Consider the following 24,223-nt stretch of genomic DNA (forward strand, 5'->3'; position numbering starts at 1 on the left):
AAGCAAAGAAGAATTTCAAGATATTCTCGTGGGAATGACAATAAATGGCCTTTATATATTTTAGAATTTGAAAACATTCTTATAGCTGAGTTTTAAACATTTTAATCCCAAGAAAATATAAATATGTCTAAAAGAAAATATATGATTTTAAAGTTTTGACCATAACTTCTAAAGTATGTTTATAGTAAGTATTATATAGTAAGGGAAGAACATAAAAGGTATATAGGAGGGGAAGGGGAGGGAAAAATTCTCCGGAGGAGGTTTTATATATCAGCTAATGTTGTAATTCTATAAAAAATCGTAATCACCATAAGAATAAAACTCGGTTGTCAATATTATCTGATGTATAATATTTAATCCAGGGTTTCCATATGATATTAAACTTTGTCATCTGGTTTTTATCTATAGCATCCATTTTAGCATGGATGAAAGATTGATTTTCTTTAATTTTTTATTACATTTAATTTTCTAGAAATTTAGTGGATGTGTTCTATAGCAATAAGTAAAAAGAATAAAAAATAAATAAATAAATTATATATATATATATATATATATATATATATATATATATATATATGTGTATATATATTTTTTTTAAATTTTCCATCTTTTTTCATTTATATTGCAAAAAATAACCCCCAGAAGTGATCAAATACCACCAAAAGAAAGCTTTATTTGTGTGAAAATAATGATGAAAATCTCATACGGGTAAAGTGTTACATGACCGTGCAATTACCAGTTAAAATAGCGCAGTGCTTTAGTCCATGAAGGGGGTAAAATCTTCCAGAGGCCAAGTGGGCCCTGTTAGTTCCCATTTTACCGCTTCCATTCCATCAGGTTTCATATGTTATTGGTGTACATGGAGGTTATATCAGTAGTGGCAAATATAGTCTCTTTTCCCACTTCCATCCCTTCCAGGATCCTTATCACATCTTTGCTATCTTTTAAGAAAGCCAGCATTTTCCATTACGATCGGTCGGAGATAGTAGTCAAAACATTCTCCAATCCTAGCATGTATCTGTAAGGGTAGGGAGAGTCACCCTTTAAGTTTATACTCATCTTATTATACTAAAAGCTGCTTGCAAAGATATATACATATTTGATATATATATATATATATATTTTATACAGGAAATAGCTTCACCTGCAGTGCTTTTGCAAGTTTCTTCTGAAGTGCAAAATCGCTTGGAAAACAGGACGCGCTTGTGGTCGCAGCTGGCATTTAATTTTTACAGACTTAGAACATTGCAAGGCGAAATGAAATATTGCGGTTTTATGTTCAAATTATGATAGACAGCTTAAGGCCATGGAAACATATTTATATATATATATATATATATATGTCTGGGAAGCTTTTCTTATCAAAAATTCTCCTAAAAAATTCAGCTTAATGTATGACGAACATAAATGTGGATGTATATGATTGGTCATTCAAAAGGCCATTGTGTTTTGTGTGTCTTGTATAATTTTGATTGGCTGACAACAGGCCTTCCCTCTGTCTTTATGCAATGTTTGAAGCACATAAAAGTGGTATACAGGAAATAAAAAACACGTATTCAGGATAATCCATTCAATGCGTATGGTTGTCTGATTTACCCAATCGATTGAGAGGGCTTTCCAGTGACCACTAAAGTCCAGCTCGAGCTAATCAATGAGGGGCGCACCTTACAGTATCGAGTTGAGTCCACTCCGCTATGGGTCTTCCCAGGGGTCTATCCTAGCATGTATCGAGTAGAGCCCTCTCCACTATGGGTCTTCCCAGGGGTCTATCCTATCATGTATCGAGTAGAGCCCTCTCCACTATGGGTCTTCCCAGGTGTCTATCCTAGCATGTATCGAGTAGAGCTCTCTCCATTATGGGTCTTCCCAGGGGTCTATCCTATCATGTATCGAGTAGAGCCCTCTCCATTATGGGTCTTCCCGGGGGTCTATCCTAGCATGTATCGAGTAGAGCCCTCTCCATTATGGGTCTTCCCGGGGGTCTATCCTAGCATGTATCGAGTAGAGCCCTCTCCACTATGGGTCTTCCCGGGGGTCTATCGTAGCATGTATCGAGTAGAGCCCTCTCCACTATGGGTCTTCCCGGGGGTCTATCCTAGCATGTATCGAGTAGAGCCCTCTCCACTATGGGTCTTCCCGGGGTCTATCCTAGCATGTATCGAGTAGAGCCCTCTCCACTATGGGTCTTCCCGGGGGTCTACCGTAGCATGTATCGAGTAGAGCCCTCTCCACTATGGGTCTTCCCGGGGGTCTATCGTAGCATGTATCGAGTAGAGCCCTCTCCACTATGGGTCTTCCCGGGGGTCTACCGTAGCATGTATCGAGTAGAGCCCTCTCCACTATGGGTCTTCCCGGGGGTCTATCCTAGCATGTATCGAGTAGAGCCCTCTCCACTATGGGTCTTCCCGGGGGTCTATCGTAGCATGTATCGAGTAGAGCCCTCTCCACTATGGGTCTTCCCGGGGGTCTATCCTAGCATGTATCGAGTTGAGCCCTCTCCACTATGGGTTTTACCGGGGGTCTATCCTAGCATGTATCGAGTAGAGCCCACTCCACCATGGGTCTTCCCAGGGCTCTATCCAGATTCTTATGTTTCGTGGGCAAACAATAAATTATAGGCATTCTGCTTCCCAAAGGGACTAAGTATTTTGCTTTTTTTACCAGATCCTTCAATTCCTTCATAAACATCACTATTGGGTTACCTCCCAACTTCTCATAGGTATTTCCATCCCCCCCCCTTCCCTTTGTCCACTGGAGATATGTCAATATCTTGGTTATTCTCTCAAATCGAATCTAGCCCTACCCGCTGTAATTTAACCGGTTCTTTCCCAAAACGAGAGCAGAGGCAGCCAGGCACACAACAATAGCTCATTCATTCTTGGCTCAGTAATGACTCTAGGGGGCGTCTTTTTAGGATTTTTATTTCTGGAGAACTTGGATAGGGTGCAGGGTGATATGGGATACTCCAGATTCATTGAATGTTTGCAGGAGGATACTCTACTTTACTAAGCATAGTACGGATAGCAATATTTAGTCCTTTTTTTAAAAAAAACTTATTCCATCCCGGACTACCACTGGCTCTTCTACCCCAAAGGAAACAGCACACAGTCACTAGGACCCTGAGCTCAGGTCAGTTCTCACAATGTCACAGGATCACCAGATTCCTCCTACCAGTATCCAGTCAGACTCCTGCTAACTTCCACCTGGAACTCTTCAGTGAGCTCTCCAGACCAGATCCCCAGATGAGGGTCCCTTTCTTAGCCCCCCCCCCCCACCCCAGCTTTACCACAGCTGGGACCTCGATAAACATGCAGCAAACTCCAGCAGTCTGTCCAGTCCTGCGGGGTTAGAACAAGGCTGCTCCAGGCCTCAGACTGCTTTACGTGCTCTTCAGTCCTTGCTCAACCGCCTATATTCCAGTCCAGAAGGCAGGGGAGAGCAATCAAACCTGCAGCCTGGTGAAACCCATAACAGCCACAGAAATCAACAGCTGTTACAATGATTACAGAGGAACCAAACAGAACTGAAGTTACCAGACATCCTAGAAGCCTATCTAGGGGTGGTGGGGTGCTACATCCATATGCCCTTAGTAACTGGGTCAACATCTTTACATTTCTTTATACGTAGATCCCGTAATTCTCCATTCACCGTCTGCCTAAAGAAAATCTCCACCTGATGGTTGGGGGCCTTTAGGGGATTGGAAATTGACTTATTTCCAAGGCCACTATTGATAAACCCTTGCTTCATACTGAAATAATTGTCCTTCTGAGTGGGACCCCGTACTCATTATTGAACGTTTAGTTTTCTGATAAACTTGTTCAAATCAAATATATGCATTACATCTATTCAGCTTAGATTTAGGGCCAAACTGAAGCACCAAATCCAATACTTTAGCTTTTTAGTGAGGGAGATTGATCTTAAATTATATATATATATATATATATATATATATATATATATATATATATATATATATATATATATATATATATATATATATATATATATACCTTCAGTTATATTTCTCTTCCCCCTTTTGTTCTTCTTCTTAAATCTGATTCATTCCCTCTCCAATCCGTCAGAGGATGGAGCCTATTCTGAGTTGGAATATTAGTAGATTCCACTCTCTGTCTCTCTACAACCCGAAGGATCCCTTCCTGGTCTCTGATTTTAAACCGGGTGGTTAAGGATTTATAATTCAGTTTTCTTGGGTCTCTCCCAGACTCAGGTTATTGTTTGCTTCTGTCTGCTGCTGGGGAGTGTTCCTGGCAATAGTGTGGAAGGTTGCACTAATCAATTGTGAATATTTATATCTCCCTGGTCAACCCCTAGGAGGTTGCACCATGAAGGCACTTAAGCCTATTTGGGGAATTTAGGAAGTTAGGTGAAGTCTATGACTGAAGTGTGGTGGCCTCTCCCCAAGGAGTCTGTAGCAAAATCAAATAGTGTCCAAAGCAATAGCAGTCCAAAGCTGATTTCACGGAATACCGACTTGGCCTAAAGGTCCTCTACCTGTGAAAAGTGTAAATACTTTTTTCCCTTATCTGGAGAGGACCAAGTCCATGGGTGTACTGTGCCCTAACTAACTCTAGCCCACCCTGCCCCTAAAGGTGTCTCATATTGTTTATTTATTTTTTTTTGGGGGGGGGGGGGTGGGTTGCAGTTAGATAGAGAGTGGCATAAGGGCAGCACATTGGTGGAGTGGTTAGCACTTTCACCTAGCAGCAACAGGGTTGCTGGTTCAAATCCCGAACATGGCACCATCTGCCTGGATTTTGTATGCTCTCCCTGTGACTGCGTGTGTTTCCTCCCACACTCCAAAGACATGCTGGTAGGTTAATTAAATCCTGTGAAAAAAAGAAGTGGCCAAATATGTGTATGCTGTATGTGTTTGTAAGTGCGTCGGGACCCCACGGGGTTAAGGACTATGCTCAGGACACTGGCTGCAAAAAGCGCCTTGAGCCAATTCAGTTCACATAGGTAGCGCTATACAAGTCACTCATTCATAAAACAAAAAGAAATGGTAATGGTGGACCAACTTCCTTCCTTATAGTGACAACGTTGGACCATCTTCTTTACAGTGACAACGTTGGACCATCTTCCTGATAGTGACAACGATGGACTTGCTTCCTGATAGTGACAATGGTAAATTGGCTTCCTGATTGTAACAGTGGTCGACCAGCTTCTACTATAGTTAAAATGGTGAACGGGCTTCCTAATCGTGACAATGATAGACTGGCTTCCTGATGGTGACAGTGGTGGACCGGCTTCCTGATAGTGGCAAAGGTAGACCATGCCTGTGCAGTGTAACATTGTAACATAGGTTGAAAAAAGTCCATTGAGTTTAACCAATGATAGATAGATAGATAGATAGATAGATAGATAGATAGATAGATAGATAGATAGATAGATAGATAGATAGATAGATATGAAAGTAACGTGTGCTCTGTATGCTCGGAGAACATTCTCTGTGATCTTTCTATTTCTGTTCATGTTAATTCATCATTTTCCATGACGATGGTCCCATATATCTCTGTACCGCCATCGTTTCTTTCATATGTCTCTGCACCCCCTTTGTTTCTTTCATATGTCTCTGCACCCCCTTTGTTTCTTTCATATGTCTCTGCACCCCCTTTGTTTCTTTCATATGTCTCTGCACCCCCTTTGTTTCTTTCATATGTTTCTGCACCCCCTTTGTTTCTCCCATATGTCTCTGCACCGCCATTGTTTCTCCCATATGTCTCTGCACTGCCATCATTTCTTCCATATGTCTCTGCACCCCCTTTGTTCCTTTCATATGCCTCTGCGCCGCCATTGTTTCTTCCTTATGTCTCTGCACTGGCAGTGTTTCTTCCCTATGTCTCTGCACCCCCTTTGTTTCTTCCATATGCCTCTGCACTGCCATTGTTTCTTCCATATGTCTCTGCACCCCCTTTGTTTCTTCCATATGCCTCTGTACTGCCATTGTTTCTTCCATATGTCTCTGAACCACCGTTGTTTCTTCCATATGTCTCGGCATCGCCATTGTTTCTCACATATGTCTCTGCACCCCCAGTGTTCCTTTCATATGCCTCTGCAGCGGCAGTGTTTCTTCCATATGTCTCTGCAGCGGCAGTGTTTCTTCCATATGTCTCTGCACTGCTATTGTTTCTTCCATATGCCTCTGCACCCCCTTTGTTTCTTTCATATGCCTCTGCACCTCCTTTCTTTCTTCCATATTTCTTTGCACTGCCTTTCTTTCTTCCATATCTCTCTGCACCACCGTTGTTTCTTCCATATGTCTCTGCACCGCCATTGTTTTTTCCATATGTCTCTGCACCGCCTTTATTTCTTCCAAATGTCTCTGCTCCACCATCGCTTCTTCCATAGGTCTCTGCACCATCATTGCTTCTTCCAAATGTCTCTGCGCCGCCAGTGTTTCTTCCATATGTCTCTGCACCGCCATTGTTTCTTCCATATGTCTCTGCACCACCATTGTTTCTTCCATAGGTCTCTGCACCGCCATTGTTTCTTCCGTATGTCTCTGCGCCGCCAGTGTTTCTTCCATATGTCTCTGCACCGCCATTGTTTCTTCCTTATGTCTCTGCGCCACCATTGTTTCTTCCATAGGTCTCTGCATCGCCCTTGTTTCTTTCATATGTCTCTGAATCGCCATTGTTTCTTCCCTATATCTCTGCACCGCCATTGTTTCTTCCATATGCTGCTGCCCCACCAATGTTTCTTCCATCTGTCTCTGCATCGCCATTGTTTTTTCCATCTGTCTCTGCAACGCCATTGTTTCTTCCATATGTCTCTGCACCTCCAATGTTTCTTCCATATGTCTCTGCACCGCCATTGTTTTTTCCATATGTCTCTGCACCTCCAAAGTTTCTTCCATATGTCTCTGCACCCCCATTGTTTTTTCCATATGTCTCTGCATTGCCATTGTTTTCTCCATATGTCTCCTTACCGCTGTTGTTTCTTCCATATGTCTCTGATCCGCCATCGTTTCTTCCATATGTCGCTGCACCCCCATTGTTTTTTCCATGTGTTTCTGCATTGCCCTTGTTTTTTCCATATTTCTCGTTACCGCTGTTGTTTCTTCCATATGTCTTTGATCTGCCATTGTTTCTTCCATATGTCTCTGCACCGCCATTGTTTTTTCCATATGTCCCTGCATTGCCGTTGTTCTTTCCATATGTCTCTGCACCCCCATTGTTTTTTCCATATGTCTCTGCATTGCCTTTGTTTTTTCCATATTTCTCGTTACCGCTGTTGTTTCTTCCATATGTTTCTGATCTGCTGTTGTTTCTTCCATATGTCGCTGCTCCGCCATTGTTTCTTCCATATGTCTCTGACACTCCTCTGCACCGCCATTGTTTCTTCCATATGTCTCCATCGAACGTTTCAGCTCCTTCCTCAGATCTGCAGATGCCATCCCTGCAAGCAGAAGAAAGAAACAAAAGTGAAAGTATCTGACGCTCATTAACCAATGTGACCGGTTCTGTACATTCCTACACAGGGCGAGGCTGAGATTGAAGCTGGCCATACTCAAGTCCTTTTTTTTTTTTGTGCAACCAGTGGGTTGAACAAAAAAAGTAACCCGATTCTCCCATCCACACATTGGGGTTGATTTACTAAAACTGGAGAGTGCACAGTCTGCTGCAGCTGTGCATGGCAGCCAATTAGCTTCTAACTTCAGCTTGTTCAATTACGCTTTGACAAAAAAAGCCTGGAAGCTGATTGGTTTCTATGCAGAGCTGCACCAGATTTTGAACTCTTCAGCTTTAGTAAATCAACCCCATTGCATCATTGTATTCAGACAGCGGGCAGACTTCCTGCAAAGCTGATCGAGAGAAAGTTTTCCAGCAGGGCTGTTGTACAGAAGTTGATCAGTAGTTGGACTTCTGTGTGAGAATCTGTGATAGTGAGCCCTTGTAGATCGCCAACTTAGGGTTCCTCAGGGCGTGAAGTCTTAGCTCTGGCCTGCTTTTTCACCAGGGTCCCTTGGAAGCTTGGTACAGATATACATAAAAAATTACAATCTACTTGGGAGGGACCCATACGAATCATCAAGAAGTTAATTGAGACCAACTATGTTCTCGCGCTAGATGATCGGGGGAAGCGGCAAAAGAATGTGCATGTCAATATGATCAAGGAATACCATGACAGAAACCTTCCTGTCCTGGCGGTCTGCCCCCTACCCTCTGAAGAATACAACAAAGTCTTGCTTGATCTCCTGGAGGTAGCGTGCCACTCGGCTGACGTACACCATGTACCCTTGGGCCTCCAGCTCAGCCAGGAACAGCAGGTGTCTATGAAAACTGTTGTGCACCACCACCGTCCTGTCTTTTTTTCTCAGCCTGGAAAGACAACCCTCACCACTCATTATGTGGAAATCTTGCAAACCCGGCCCATCCAACAAGTCCCTTACCGAGTTCCAGAATCTGTCCAGAGCACCATAAAACAAGAACTGAATAAAATGTTGGACCTGGGAATTATCCAACCCTCCCAAAGCCCCTGGGCCTCACCTGTTGCTCTTTTACCCAAGAAAGATGGCACCATTCGATTTTGTGTAGACTACCGATGTCTTAATGACCACACCGTTAGCAACGCCTACCCGATGCCCCGTATAGATGGCCTACTGGACCATCTGGCTGGGGCCCGCAATGTCACTACACTGGACTTGAGCTAGGGTTACTGTTGAATTTCTCAGCATGCCCTTTGGCATGGAGAATGCCCCTGCCACCTTCCAGCGCACGGTGGATCAGTTGCTGCCGGGCTGCCAAGAATTTGCCTGCGCATACCTTGATGACAGGGTGGGGGAAGCAGATTGTGCCCCAAACCAGCTAAAATCAAAGCCATTAGGGACTGGCCCACTCCTCAGAATAAAAAACAGGCTATGGCCTTTTAGGGCACTGCTAGCTTTCAGCACAATTGCCAAGCCACTGACAGACCTGACCAAGAAGACCATGTCCATGGTGGTGACGTGGACCCCGGCCTGCCAAACTGCCATTGACCAGCTGAAAGAGGCCCTCAACTCCATCCTGGCAGCTCCAACTACAAGCGAAGGTTCATTGTACAGATGGATGCCTCCACATATGGGCTGGGGGCTGTCCTCAGCCAGGTAAATGAGGAGGGGGAGAAGCACCTAGCAGAAAGTTTCTGGACACGGAGATGGCCTATGCCACCATAGAAAAGGAGTGCCTGGCTATAGTATGGGCCTTAAAAAAAAACTGCAACCCTATTTGTACGTCAGGGAATTTACCATCCTCGTGGACCACAACCCCCTCATCTGGCTGAATCGGGTCTTGGGATAATGACCGCCTGCTAAGGTGGAGTTTGGCCTTACAACCGTACAACTTCACTATTCAGTACCGAAGGGGAAGCCAACACCATAATGCAGATGGGCTCTCCCATCAACAAGATTCCCAGTAAAGCCCAGTCATCTTGTCTTCTTTCCACCTGCTGATAGGACTCCAGGGAGAAGGGCCAGTCCGCACTTCTCCCCAGCGGCGGGTATGTTCTCTGAGAGATACAGAGGTTAGCTGGGTGAGTACTGCTATGTTTGGGACAATTTATTTGGGGTACTGTGTGAATTCCAGAATTGGGGGACTGAATCTACTGACTAACTTCGAAGTCAACCCATCTGGGGTCTCCTCCTGTGTTAGTTCCCTCCCGAAAGGGGATCTCTGTGACGGGAGTCACTTTAGGTGGGGGGCTTGTGGAACCCAGCTTACCTTGTTGAGCTCTGGAAACTCTGTGTCCAGCTCCACCGGCCCCTCCTATATGTAAATTATCCTGTGTCCATTAGGGCCACAGAGTGACCAAGAACCAAAGTATGATCTGTGCTAGTTGTACAGCCACACTGGAATGTTGTATATATTGTGTGTTGTCTCATGCTGTTCATGGACTCTTTGCTGAGATTGTTTGGGGTGTGATCGTATTCCATTGTTCTGTTGTGTCTGTCTGCCTTGGGAGAAAAGTATATTATAGGATGTATGTCTATATGGAGGGGCGGGGGATTCCTCTAGCAGCCCCTCCCTGCTGATAAGACTGTTTACTGGTGAGAAGTTTGAATACAACTGTCCTGTGTGTTCCTTATTGCTGATTGGACAGTTGACCCCGCCCTGAATCCAAGGGAGGGGGTGATTGTCCCCTGAGTTGTATATATCTGTTTGTACATGTGTTTCAATACACAGTTTCACCCTACACTAAGTTACGGCCAGTGACTGGGTGGGCTTAAGATTCTTGGATCGTGTGGTACTGGACAGAGGAAGCATTTACGACAAACATAGTCCTGTTGAGGACCGGAGGTCCATTACAGTCCCTAATGGTGGGGATGGACTTGCAGCAAGCTGGAAACAAGTCATGGCCCCCCAGGTACACCCAGCTGAGGATGCGGAGACCGCTCGCATGTGCAGAGTACAAACAGAAGGAGAATGAAGGAAAACCAGGAGCAAGCAGGGGTCTGGACGGGCTCAGACAAGCACAGACTGTAGATGAATCTGGGGTTAGTACATGAGAATGAGGAATGCAAGATTTCCTTTATTTCATACTGATTTGTGGTATTGACTGTTGGAGAAGGATGACAAAGAGTATGGGAAAATGAAAACCTATTGATGATGTACAGCAGGGGTAGGCGACCCTGGCCCTCCAGCTCTTTTGAAACTACAAGTCCCATGAGACAATTGAAGACCCTGACAATCACAAGCATAACTCTAAGCCCTTGTACACACGGTCGGAGATTCCGACAACCAAATCCGTCGGATTTTGTCCGACGGATTTTGTCCGAAACTGTTGTATACACACGGTCGGGCGAAGTTGTCAGAAAATCCGACGTGATAACGTTATTTCGTTACGACGGGACTATGTTCAGGCTAGTAGCCAATAGCTTTGATGTAGGAATTTGATCTGAGCATGCGTGGCACTTTGTCCGATCGGAATTCTCTACACATGATCGGAGTATGTCCGATCGGAGCATTTTGTCGGAAAATATTTCCGGCAAGTTGGAAAAGTTGGTCCGACGGATATTCTGACAGAAACAGTCCGATGCAGACCACACACAGTCGGAATATCCGACAAAATGCTCCAATCGGACACATTCCGACGGAATCTCCGATCGTGTGTACAAGGGCTAAGAGGCAGAGGCATGATGGGATTTGTAGTTCCACTGCAGCTGGAGTGCCAAGGTTGCCTACCCCTGATGTACGGCCTCAAGAGAGAAACATGGAAGAAATTTGAGAACTTAAAATGTGAAGGGAGACAGAGCTTTAAAGAGACATGATTAACCTGGCAGAGAATTGTAAAGGGACCAATGAAATGAGGAGCACATTTCATAGAGGGTTCTCAGAGACAGATAAGAGAGCCAAACCTTGTCACCAGGTAGAAATTTAGGACTCACGCGTGGTTGATGGCGATCTGCAGCTACTTTGTACCTGAAATGCAAGTTCTTAGAAACATCTGGCCAGATAGAATTGAAGGATTGTATAAGATGATGACTATACACTGTGAAAAAGGGAGACTCAAAAGTGCTGGCATTAGCGTGGTTATTGAGGGCAAACTCAGCCCAGGGTAGAAATGAAGGCACACAAATACTGTTCAACATTCTGGTTGACCCTTTCAGTTTGCCCATTTGACTGTGGGTAAAAGCCCCCTAGAGAAGTCCAACTTGATTCTAAAGGATGAGGCCAGAGCCTTCCTGAAATGAGCTGTAAATTGAACTTACCTATCGAAAATGATGTGTGAGGGCATACCATGAAGACACAAGATTTCCTTGATGAGATGAAAGCCAGGGTGACAGCTCAGGGTAGTGCTGGAAGTGGAGTTAAGTGATACGTTTTGAAAAACCTGTCCACAACCACCCAGATAATGGTGGAGTCTGCTGAGTGGGGTAGTTCACAGATAAAGTCCATATAGATGCAATGCCAAGGTTCATCTGGAATAGGCAGGAGTAAAATAAGACCTGCTGGAGCAGATGTGGAAGACTAATGCCGCGTACACACGACCGGACTTTTCGAGGAACTAGGTCTGACAGACTTTCGACGGAGTTCTGATGGAGTTCTGACAGAGTTCTGACGGACTTTCCGAATGAACGGACTTGGCCACACACAATCACACCAAAGTCCGATGGATTCGAACGTGATGACGTACGACTGGACTAGAATAAGGAAGTTCATAGCCAGTAGCCAATAGCTGCCCTCGCGTTGGTTTTTGTCCGTCGGACTAGCACACACACGAGCGGATTTCTCAGTAGGAACTGGGTCCGGCGGAGTTCTGGCGGAAAAATTTGAAACGTTCCATTTCTAAAGTCTGTCAGACTTTTGCAAATCAAAAGTCCGCTGCAGCCCACACACGATCGAATGGTCTGCCGGAATCATTCCGTCGGACTTTTGATGTTGAAAAGTCCGGTCGTGTGTATTAGACTGCACATAAATGGAGAAAACCTAATTATAATCTTCAACATCCTTCCGAAAGGAGAGCCTCCAGTAGTAACGCTGCAAAAAAGCACAGGTATGTTGTACACCAGAATGTCCAGAGAGTTCGGAATCATGTGCCCGTTTGAGAAGCCTGGAGCAAAGGGGGGGAACCACAAAGGTCTTTCTGGATGGGATACATGAAGACTGAAGATGTGTGGTGACCATAATAATGGGTTCTGGTTCAACATAACTCAGAGTCAATAATTTCAAAGGATCTGGAAAAGGTATGAGCATTGCCATTTTTAGAACTAGGCCGAAAGGTAATGCCAAAGTTAAACCTGGCAAAAAAGAGAGCCTATCGCTCTTGTCTGGGATTCAAAGCTTGCTATTATGCATTTAAAGAAGAACAGCTCTCACACCCAAGGATGAAGCATCTACCTCCAAAAAGAAGGGCTGGAGAATGTCTGGACGAATGAGAATAGATATCGAGAGAAAGGCTACTTTGAGTTTGTAGAATGCCTTGACTACTTCAGAAGGTTAGGTTCTAGCATCAGCAACCTTCTGGGTCAAAGAAGTGATTGGGGCCACCAGAGTGGAATACCCAGAAATGAACTCACAATAGAAATTGGTGAACCCAAAAAACATTGCATTGTTTTCAGACCAGAGGGCTGAGGCCAGTTGGAGATGGCCTGAAGTTTGGCACCTTAGGCCGCGTACACACGGGCGGACTGTTCGCCCAACTAAGTTCGTCAAACAATCCGACAAACAGTCCGTTCAAAATTAGCATGAACGGACTTGACCACACACGATGAACGAACAGTCCGCTGAAAACGTGCGTGATGACGTGTACAGCACGTACGACGGGACTAGAAAAACGACGCCCTATACACTGCAATGCAACCTTCGGCCGTGTAAACCCTTTCTGAGCATGCGCGATACTTAGTCCGTCCAACTTGCCTACACACGAGCGGACTGTCCGCTGAAACCAAGTTTGGACGGACAAAACCAAGTTTGAACGGACTGTCTTACGGAAATTCCGTAAGACTTTGTTCGTCAGACTGTCCGCTGAAACAGTCCGCTGAAGCCCACACACGAGCGGACTGTCCGCTGAAACACTGTTCAGCGGACTAAGTTGGGCGAACAGTCCGCCCGTGTGTACGCGGCCTTAGGGAGACAAGTCTTATGGCATTGTGACCGACATGCATAATTATGGAGGTAGTGGTAGTGGTGAATCGTAGGGGTCCTAAGGCCAAGGTAAAGACATTGAATGCAAATACAGAGAGGGGCATCATCAAGGAAACGAGAGGAAAGCCCAATTCAGAGGGCAGGGACTGCTCAATGAAGTTCCCAGCTGCCCAAGAGTCTACATATACAGATACTTGATATGAGTTAAGGGCCAAATGAATAAAGATGGGTATGAAAAATTGAGGGAAGGTGGCGGAATTCAAGTTCTGGTCTAGATCATCCCCCTCTGAGTGACCTAGACCCGAAAGATTTCCCGGGCACACAGGATTTTAGTATGTGACCATCAGCCCTGCAGTAAAGGTATAGACTGAGTTTTAGGCGATGCGATCACTTTTGTGGCGTGCGGTGTGTCTGCCCTAGTTGCATAGGTTCTTCAGATGCCAACATAGTTGCAGAGTTAAGCCATTCAGGAGCTTCCTATAAAACAGGAGCTATATAATCCAATGGGGGAGTGGACAAGCCCTTTCCAGTTTTTCCTCCTGGAAGCAGGCATCAGTTGTATGCAAAGGGTGATCAAGTTATCCATGGTGGAAGGTATGGTTTTGCCAGCAAGTTTGTTCCTAACACGATCTGCTAAACCCTGCCAAAAGATTGCAGTAAGGGCCTCATTATTCCATGCTAGTTCCTGAGGCCAAGGTGCGAAACTGAACTGCGTTATCAAACAGTCCTGATTCTTTGACAATGCCAAAGAAGTGCTCCAGCAGCAGATGAGGCCCTGTCAGGCACATTGAAGGGCTTACAGAAAGCTTGCTGGAGGGCAGTAAGACTGGAAATAGTAGGATCTTGACTCTCCCACAGTTGTGAGGCCAAAGCCAGAGCCTCACTGGAAAGGAGAGATATTATGTACACCACCCTGGAGCTATCAGAAGGGAAATGGAGTGCCGCTAGCTCTAAAAGAATTGAGCACTGGTTGATAAAGCCCAGACAACATTTTGGATCATCAGAAAAGTGAGCCGGCAGAGGCAGATGGAGTTTTGAAGGACTGTCCGGCACTAGGGATGGGTCCAGGTGTGTTCGGATCATACTCCCAACCCACCTGAGCAATCCAGCCAGGATGCCCTCACTGCATACCACCAATCATAGGCAGTGAGGCATTTCCCAGTTTGCAGCTGCACATACATACACCGCCTATGATTGGCAGTGTTCTGAAGGGCTTCCTGGCGAGATTGCACAGGTACATTGGGGCTACGATCCGAACACGCCTGAGCCCAGCCCTATCCGGCACAGGAGGAAAAAGGGAGCCAGAGCAATAGGAATCAAAGCAGGAATGGAGGGAGGGGAAATGGACACAACCTGCAGCTAGTCCAAACAGGGGGAAAGTTTCTGTGGACAGTGCACAGCCAGCTCTAGATAAGCCTGCTGGACATCAACTCTCTAAATCAAACATTGAAGCTGTTCCAGAAAAGGCTGCAGTGTCTCCAAGGAGTTCATGGCCTGAGCAAACTGTCAGGAGTCTGTATGTGATAGTGAGCCCCTGTAGATTGCCCTGGAGAACCCTGATTTGGCATGGAGTCGAAGCCCCAGGCCCCTGATGATGGGAATGGACTTGCAGCAAGCTGGAACCAAGTCACACCCCTCATGAAAACCCAGCTGACGATGCAGAGACCACTCACGTGTGCAGAGTACAAGCAGCAGGAGCCTGAAGGAAAACCAGGAACAAGTCAAGGTCAGGGTAGCCAGCAAGCAAGCACAGATGGTAGACATAGCTGGAATTGGTACACAGATAGTCAGATACAGGATACATATATTAGTAAACAACCGGTAGCTCAGAGAATCAGTAAGTTCCTCAGGAATATGGGCTACACGATGCATGTCTTATATAGGCAAGCCAACTAGGGGGAGGACCATGAAGTGATGAAAGAGAAGAAAATATAAACCCACAGAATAGCAGGCGATGCCCATAGGTAAGCACAGAAGCCAAACAGCACAAGTGAAGGAGATACAGGTTTACAAGAAGCACTGCAGCAAGGAGGTAAGAATTGCACAGGCAGGAAAATGGCAGGCTAAATCATGACAGCACTTCCTGCTAGTCAAGAGCTTCCAGCTATGTTTGTCCATGGGTTTGACCTCAACTCTAGACATTCACAGTTCATAAAATACCATAAAAGAATGCAATTATTCACTGCCATAGCAAGAAATTACCAATCGTGTAATTCATGGCCTTTGAATTGTGGTCAGACGGCTTAGCCCTTGTACACACGGTCGGAGATTCTGACGGAATGTGTCCGATCGGACCGTTTTGTCGGATATTCCGACTGTGTGTGGTCTCCATCGGACTGTTTCCGTCGGAGTATCCGACGGACCAAGTTTTTTAACTTGTTGGTAAAATTTTCCGTCAAAATGCTCCGATCGGACATACTCCGATCATGTGTAGAGAATTCCGATCGGACAAAGTGCCACGCATGCTCAGATCAAATTCCTACACCAAAGCTATTGGCTACTAGCCTGAACGTAGTCCCGCCGTAACAAAATAACGTCTTCATGTTCTGAACGATCAGATTTTCCGACAACTTTGTCCGACCATGTGTATGCAACAGTTTCGGACAAAATCCGACGGATTTGGTTGTCGGAATGTCCGACCATGTGTACAAGGGCTAAGAAGGGCCAATAATGGTGGTTTCCTACATTGAGGGAGGGGACAACAGGCAGAGATCTGCGTTTTCCAGCGATTTTCCTGCAGCTGCGAAGTGGGCTTTAGTGATAAGGAGGGAGGAGAGGTTGAGGTGGCAGTCTGTACCTGGGTGGTTGAGATTGTAAAGCAGGATAGTGAGGGAGAGACAAAGCATCAGGTAGGATATAGTCCAGGGGAAGAAGAAGTTTACAATAGAGTGTACAGAGCAGACTGAGAGGTTGTAACTTGCAAAGCTATACCTTCTGGAACTGAAAGTCCATTCGATACCTGTAATCCATGTGAGGTAGTAGTTCACACAGACACATGCAGAGCTTATTACCAATATTCATATAAAGGAACATCCGGGTAGCAGTGAGCATAAAATGATTTCATTCAATGTTAGCTGTAAGCAACAAACACATACGGGAAAGATAAAAACACTTCACTTTAAGGAAGCAAAATTTTCCAAGGATGAGGGCTGCTCTCCAGGACTTATGCCCTGTACACACGGTCGGAAATTCGGACGGAAAAGGTCCGATCCGATTATATTGTCGGAAAATCCAATCGTGTGTGAGCTCTATCGGACTTTTTCCCATCGGAAATTCCGACGGAAAAAATTTGAGGGCAGGATCTCAAATTTTCCGACAACAAAATTTGTAGAGAATTCCGGTCGGACAAAGTGCCACGCATGCTCAGATCAAATTACGAGACCAAAGCTATTGGCTACTAGCCTGAAGGTAGTCCCGTCGTAACGAACGAACGTCATCACGTTCCGAACGATCGGATTTTCCAACTACTTTGTCCGACTGTGCGTATGCAAGACCAGTTTTGGACAAAATCCGTTGGAAACAAATCAGATGGATTTTGTGGTCGGAATGTCGGAATGTCCGACCGTGTGTGCGAGGGAATATTGGCATCAATGGACACAGAACAGAAATAGGAATTCTTCAAAAAGACTGCATGTGGACTCATTGCAAAGTATATTCCCATAGGCCATACGTTTAAAAGGCTCAAAATAAAACCTATGTAGCCCACGACCCAACAACGCCACAACATTGCCTTCCATGTGATGGTACAGAGCTGGAATGGCCTTACATGGGAAGAAATAGCGTTTGGGAACCTGCCATTGTGGTACAGCACATTCTGCAAATTCACAGAAGGGGCAGAATCCACCAGATGGAAAGGCAGAAGTTGCAAAGCCAGCAGCTTTAACAATCTTGAATTTAGACGCTGGGCATGTGGGTGGCAGTGACTGTATTTTTTTTTCCCTCTGCAGCAGATGGGGCAGAAAATTTTTCCGGCTATAGCCTACAGCTGGTGGTGTGCTGCTGGCAGATGTGCTGCAAGGACCTGGGACATCCTGAGCTATATCATCATCCCTGTCAGGCTGCTGAGAGGTCATGCGGTATAGTGGGGGCAGACTGAGGTGCGTAAGGAGGAAGAACAGATTTACTCCCCTTTTCTGTGGCATTCAGGTGCTCTTGGCAACGGGCTGAGTGGTGGGAGGTTAAATGCCTTTTCAAGCGTGGGGTACCCAAATGGCTGGTGTTTTTGCCACACTTGATGTGCTTGAGACAAAAGTTTGAGAATTGCAACATCGGCTGCACATGTGCTAAAAAAGGCCCAGAAAGCTAAGCTGTGGGAAGTGGGCCGTGAGATAACAGCTCCACAATGCGATGGAATAGGGCGACTAGAGATGGCCTTGCGGTTCGCCCGGCGGTCGGTTCACGGCGAATTTTGCTCGTTCGCGATTCGCCAAACCGGCGGACTTCTGGCGCTGTTCATGGTGGCCATATTTGTTTACATTGTGAAGGACTTTGTCCCATGACACATCCATCATGGGGTACAGGACAGCCAATTGAGACATTTCAGCACATGGACGATTGGACATTCCGCCTACCTTATAAATAGACCTGATCTGGCGGCCATTTTACATTCTGTCTTTTGTCAGTGTAGGGACAGGACGTTGTGTGGAATAGGGACAGTCCGTTTAATCACTAGCTATTACTATTAGGTCCACAAAAGTCCTTTTAAGGACTGGTATAGGTGTACAGTATATAGGGTTCTGGTGCACTGCTGCTGACTGCTGTGCTGCTGATTGCTGAGTGCACTGCTGACCGATTCTGCAGCTGTCTTTTGTCAGTGTAGGGACAGGATGCTGTGTGGAGCAGGGACAGTCAGTTTAATCACTTGCTATTACTATAAGGTCCACAAAGGTCCTTTCAAGGACTTGTATAGGTGTACAGTATATAGGGTTGTAATACAGTTAGAATATACTTTCTTTCAAGTATATTATGGTGCACTGCTGACTGCTGTGCTGCTGAGTGCTTGCTGACCAATTCTGCAGCTGTCTTTTATCAGTGTAGGGACTGAGGGACGGTTTGGTGTTTGGAGCAGGGGCAGTATGCAAATCACTAGCTACTAGGTCCACAAAGGTCCTTTTAAGGACTGGTATAGGTGTACAGTATATAGGGTCTCAGTACAGTCTCTATCGCGGTGCTGGTTTCAGACAGTGAGGGAGATAGCAGCGGAGAAGCCAATCAGCAGGCAGTGCCAGCACCATAGCTGAGGATCAGCACTGAACTGGCACCTCCGGACCACCGCAGTGGAGCCCTGCATAGGTGGGGGTAAGGGCCAGGCAGAGGGAGGGGCTCAAACGAGGTTGGCACACTGGGACACTGGCACAGGACTGCGCTGCCCTGACTGTGGCACTGATCATCTCCTGCACCCCCTTCATTGCCTGGCCTGACCTTGCCTCTCCTCCATGGCCTTCATGCGCTCCTGAATTGTCAAAATTTCACAGATAAAAAAAGAATGCTTGTCGTTGTCGATCCCAGATTCACTTAATACTTCTTGCATGTCAGTGTCCATGTTGTGGGACTATGTGTGCACAGCTAGTAAGTATTTTGTGGCTGAAAATATGACCTGGAGGTTTTTAAGGTTCGCCTGCCATTAAAGTCAATGGGGTCTGCCGCAAACATTGCGGTTCGCAAACTTTTGGCCACGTTCGCGGTTCGCCCCGTCGGAAGTTCGTCCATCACTAAGGGTGACTGCTCTCTACTCTTCCATGATGGCTGCCTCATTGGGGTTGTGCCTCACCCTCACTTTCCTCCCACTCTCTATCCAGCACCCAAGTCGTGTCAGTGACCTCATCATCATCATCTCCTCCATCCTCATTACCACTGGAGCCAACTTGGCAACTTGGCAATATGCTGCAGCTGAGGGAACATGACTGCCAATTTGGGTACCAGTGTTCTTCCCTCTCTGTAGGCTCATGTTCCTGCCTTCCTCAACCTCAGAACCAACATCTGAATCAAGTATAGGCTGTGCATCATCAAGGTGCAAGTGGCTAATGCTGTGTTCAAATAACTCAGATGACTCCTCCATACCTGATCCTGGGGCTATGGCAGGAATAGATGTGGACAAGGAGGCAGGTTTAGCCACTCTGGCAGCTGCAGTGGACAACGCACTAGTCTCTGCTTGGGTGATGGAGGATGAGGATGGTTTAGTAAGCCAGCCCACCACCTCCTTTGCATTCTGTGGCTGGATAGTAGGGACAACATCACCAAACAGAGGAAAATATATCTCGCCTGAGGACTGACCATGTCCACCTTTGCCTGTGGGCACAGATGCTGCTGGCCCCCTCGCAGTGCAGTGGGAACATCTGCCTCTCCTTGTTGGCCTCCCAGACATGATGGGGGGGGGCTTATTAACAAAATGTAATAAAGATGTTGAAATGTGTACATGGCTGCACTTTAATTAATGGAAGGTGGTATTTGGTGCACTTTAACCTGAGTACTCACTACACAAACACACTCCACTGACACACTACAATATACTGCAATAAAACTGCACAGACACACTGTAATATACTGCATCAAACGTGCAGGAATGCACAGAAATATACTGCATTAAATGTGCATGAATTCACTTAAATATACGGCGTTAAACAGATGGTAACACACTGAACTATACTGCGTTAAACAGAAGGTAACACACTGAAAAATACTGCGCTACACTTGCAGTAACGCAATTAAATATACTGTACTGTGTTAAACAGTCACAACACTCACACTGACTAAACTCACTAGATTCACACTAAATTGATGCTCTACACTGACAATAGAATCAGAATAGCACACTAACTCTCTAGTAGCACTGAACAGAGCCCTGTTCTATCTCTCTCCACGCCGATATTACACTAAAAATGGTCGCTATTGAACGAATACTTTTATAGTGTGGGGTGGGACTAAGAGCAATGAGCCATGATTGGATAGTCATTATGACAGCATCCAATCATGGTTCTAAAAGTGCTCTGTGCCCTGATTGGACAAAGCTTTTATTATTTAGGCCAATTAGGGCTTTCAATGCACTGTGTGGTGGTGCAGTGCATTGTGGTCATTCGGCAGGCGGAACAAACAGTCGAACGCCCCGATAATTTGGGTGTTTGGCAAACAGCCAATGTTCCACCCAAACTCATGCTTGGGCCGAACCGTTCGCCCATCCTTAGTGTGCAGTCATGTTGGAACAGGAAGGGGCCATCTCCAAACTGTTCCCACAAAGTTGGGACAATGACATTGTCCAAAACGTCTTGGTATGCTGACACCTTAAGAACTAAGGGACTGGAACTAAGGGGACAAGCCCAACCCCTGAAAAATAACCCCCCACACCATAATCCCCCCTCCACCAAATGATTTGGACCAGTGCATAAAGCAAGGTCCTCAAAAAAACTCAATGCCTTTGGTGCCAGCGACTGTACTCTTCACTGGTTCTCATCCTATTTATCCAACCGCACCTTCAGTGTCACTTACAACTTCCTCCTCTCCTCTTCTCTGTCAGGGACCTTATTATTATTATTATCTTATTTTCCATCTACACCTCCTCCCTGGGTCAGATAATAGTCTTCCATGGTTTCCAAAACCAACTCTACGCTGACGACACCCAAATCTATCTCTCTACCCCTCAGCTCACTCCTTCAGTCTCCTCGCGTATCACTCATTTACTAACAGACATATCAGCCTGGATGACACACCACTTTCTCAAACTCAATCTATCCAAAACGAATCTCATAATTTTTGCTCCCCCTGTGTGCCTCTTCCCCTGATTACTCTGTCAAGATCAATAGCGCTACTATCAGCCCGTCCCCGCATGCCAAGGTTCCAGGTGTAACCCTGGACTCTGAAATCTACTTTCAGCCTCACATCCAAACATTTTACAAATCTTGATGTCTCATCCTCTGCAACATTTTCCATAATACGCCCCTCCCTAACCAATGACACCACAACACTCCTAGTTCACTCCCTGGTCATCTCTCGCCTTGACTATGGCAACTCCCCCCTCACGGGATTACCTCTTCATAGGCTATCCCCCTTCAGTCCATCATAAATGCTGCTACCAGGCTCATCCACCTTACCAACTTCTCTGTGTCTGCTACCCCTCTCTGTCAATCCCTCCACTGGCTTCCGCTCACCCAACGAGTTAAATTCAAAATTCTAACAACGCCAACCACAACTCGGCCCCCAGTTGCATCACTAGCCTAGTCTCAAAATACCAACCCAATGGTCCTCTTCATTCCTCCCAAGACCTCCTGCTCTCTAGTTCCCTCGTCACCTCCTCTCACGCTCGCCTCCAAGACATTTCCCAAGCGTCTCCAATCCTATGGAACTCCCTACCCCAATCTAGCCGACTATCTCCTACTCTGCTTGCTTAGACAATCCCCGAAAACCCATCTCTTCGGAGAAGCCTATTCCGCCCAAACATAACAACTATACTTTTATTTACTCCATCAGCTCACCCCCGATAGCTATTACCTTTTGTATCACTTGACCCTAGGATTGCCACCTCATTCCTTTAAACCCCAACACATAATAATTACACGGGTTCTGTGGCCGATGAAGGTGGTAATTAAAATCATGTGGCGCCTTATCTGCATTAAATTAGCCTCAGAACCCGTGTAATTCATATGTGTTGGGGTTTAAAGGGATGAGGTGGCAACCCTACTTCCACAACTCGGCCCCCAGCTACATCACTAGCTTAGTCTCTAAATACCAACCTACTCGTTCTCTTCATTCCTCTCAAGACCTCCTACTCTCTAGCTCCCTCATCACCTCCTCCCATGCTCGTCTCCAGGACTTTTTCAAAGCCTCTCCCATCCTATGGAATGCCCTACCCCAATCTGTCTGTGTATCTCCTACTTTATTCGCTTATAGACGATCCCTGAAAACCCTTCTCTTCAGAGAAGCCTACCCCACCCACACCTAACAATTGTATTTTAATTTTCTCCATCAGCTCATCCCCCCCCACAGTTATTACCTTTTGTTTCCACTTGACCCTCCCTTCTAGATTGTCAGCTCTAACGAGCAAGGCCCTCTGATCCCTCCTGTATTGATTTGTATTGTAAGTGTACTGTCTGCCCTCATATTGTAAAGTGCTGCGCAAACTGTTGGTGCCATATAAATCCTGAATAATAATAATACTAATAATAATAATAATAATACTTGACCCTCCCTTCTAGATTGTAAGCTCTAACGAGTAGGCCCCTCTGATTCCTTCAGTATTGACTTGTAATGTAACTGTACTGTCTGACCTCATATTGTAAAGCACTGTGCAAACTGTTGGCGCCATATAAATACTGTATAATAATAATAATAATGAGTGAGTTTAGGGTGGAGCAACTTGTCTGGCCTGCGCAGAGTCCTGACCTCAACCCGATAGAACACCTTTGGGATAAATTACAGCGGAGACTGTGAGCCAGGGCTTCTCGTCCAACATCAGTGCCTGACCTCACAAAAGGCGCTTCTGGAAGAATGGTCAAACATTCCCATAAACAAACTCCTAAACCTTGTGGACGGCCTTCCCAGAAGAGTTGAAGCTGTTATAGCTGCAAAGGATGGGCCAACTCAATATTGAACCCTACGGACTAAGACTGGGGATGCCAATTCAAGTCCATGTGCGTGTAAAGGCAGGTGTCCCAATACTTTTGACAATATAGTGTATTTCATATACCAGAAATGTGCACACAGATACAGAGAACTAGGCGGATAAACAGAAAAAATATATAACAAAATCGTTACTTACTGATGGAATATATCCGATCCAGAGGAGGGAAACGACGAGGAATCCTTTGTATCTGCGAAGGTCGGTAACACCCAATGCTGTATTTTCATAGACGTCTCCTGTTCTATCTGCTGACAGCCCAGCGATCCTCTCACCCCTCCCCCCCTCTGAGCTTCCACCCCTCCCGTTTATTGCAAAACAGGAAATGACGACCTTTATTTAGGAAGCGAAAAGAAATGTGCAAACAATACCCGGCTATGGGACTTTAAACGCCATGGCTTCATGGGACTGACTTTGTAGAAGGAGACCGTTGGGAGGATATTTCCAATGTGATCAATGTGGTGATGGAGATACGATATTATCAAAAGAGCAACAATTAAAAAATAAAATAAAAAAAATATAAAAAAATAAAGAATTTTTTTTTTTTTTTTTTTTTACTTCCTGCTATAAAACAAATCCAATAAAAAAAAAAAAATAGAATTTATTCATCAATTTAGACCAATATATATTCTGCTACATATTTTTGGTAAATAAAATCCCAATAAGCGCATGTTGATTGGTTTGCTCAAACGTTATACTGTAGCGCAGGGATATGCATTTAGCGGACCTCCAGCTGCTGCAAAACTACAAGTCCCATCATGCCTCTGCCTCTGGGTGTCATGCTTGTGGCTGTCAGAGTCTTGCTATGCCTCATGGGACTTGTAGTTCTGCAGCAGCTGGAGGTCCTCTGATTGCATATCCCTGCTGTAGTGTCTACAAACTATGAGATATATTTATGGAATTTTTATTTTATTCTTTTTACTAGTAATAGCGGCGATTAGCGGCTTATAGTGGGACTGCGGTGGATAAATTGGACACTAAGAGACACTTTTTGGGGACCGGTGACACCAGTACAGTGATCAATGCCAAAAAT

General features: G+C 45.5%; 1 protein-coding gene across 1 annotated transcript; it reads right to left on the reverse strand.

Annotated features, from left to right (window-relative positions):
- Positions 1-653: 653 nt before the first annotated feature.
- Positions 654-23,476, reverse strand: LOC143956903 (uncharacterized). The gene is made up of 2 exons (XM_077467073.1): positions 23,332-23,476; positions 654-7,419 (listed from the first exon to the last, which is right to left on the reverse strand). Exon 2 carries the CDS (start codon positions 7,415-7,417, stop codon positions 6,032-6,034), a length of 1,386 nt encoding a protein of 461 aa, XP_077323199.1. The 5' UTR covers positions 7,418-7,419; positions 23,332-23,476; the 3' UTR covers positions 654-6,031.
- Positions 23,477-24,223: the final 747 nt, after the last annotated feature.

The sequence above is a fragment of the Lithobates pipiens genome, unplaced genomic scaffold (genome assembly GCF_037356315.1).
Source record: "Lithobates pipiens isolate NorthernLeopardFrog02 unplaced genomic scaffold, aLitPip1_a1.2 Scaffold_44, whole genome shotgun sequence".
Classification (NCBI taxonomy): Eukaryota; Metazoa; Chordata; class Amphibia; order Anura; family Ranidae; genus Lithobates; species Lithobates pipiens.

Coding starts and splice junctions, on each gene's coding strand:
- LOC143956903 (XM_077467073.1), bottom strand. CDS start 7,417: ATGGCATCTGCAGATCTGAGGAAGGAGCTGAAACGTTCGATGGAGACA.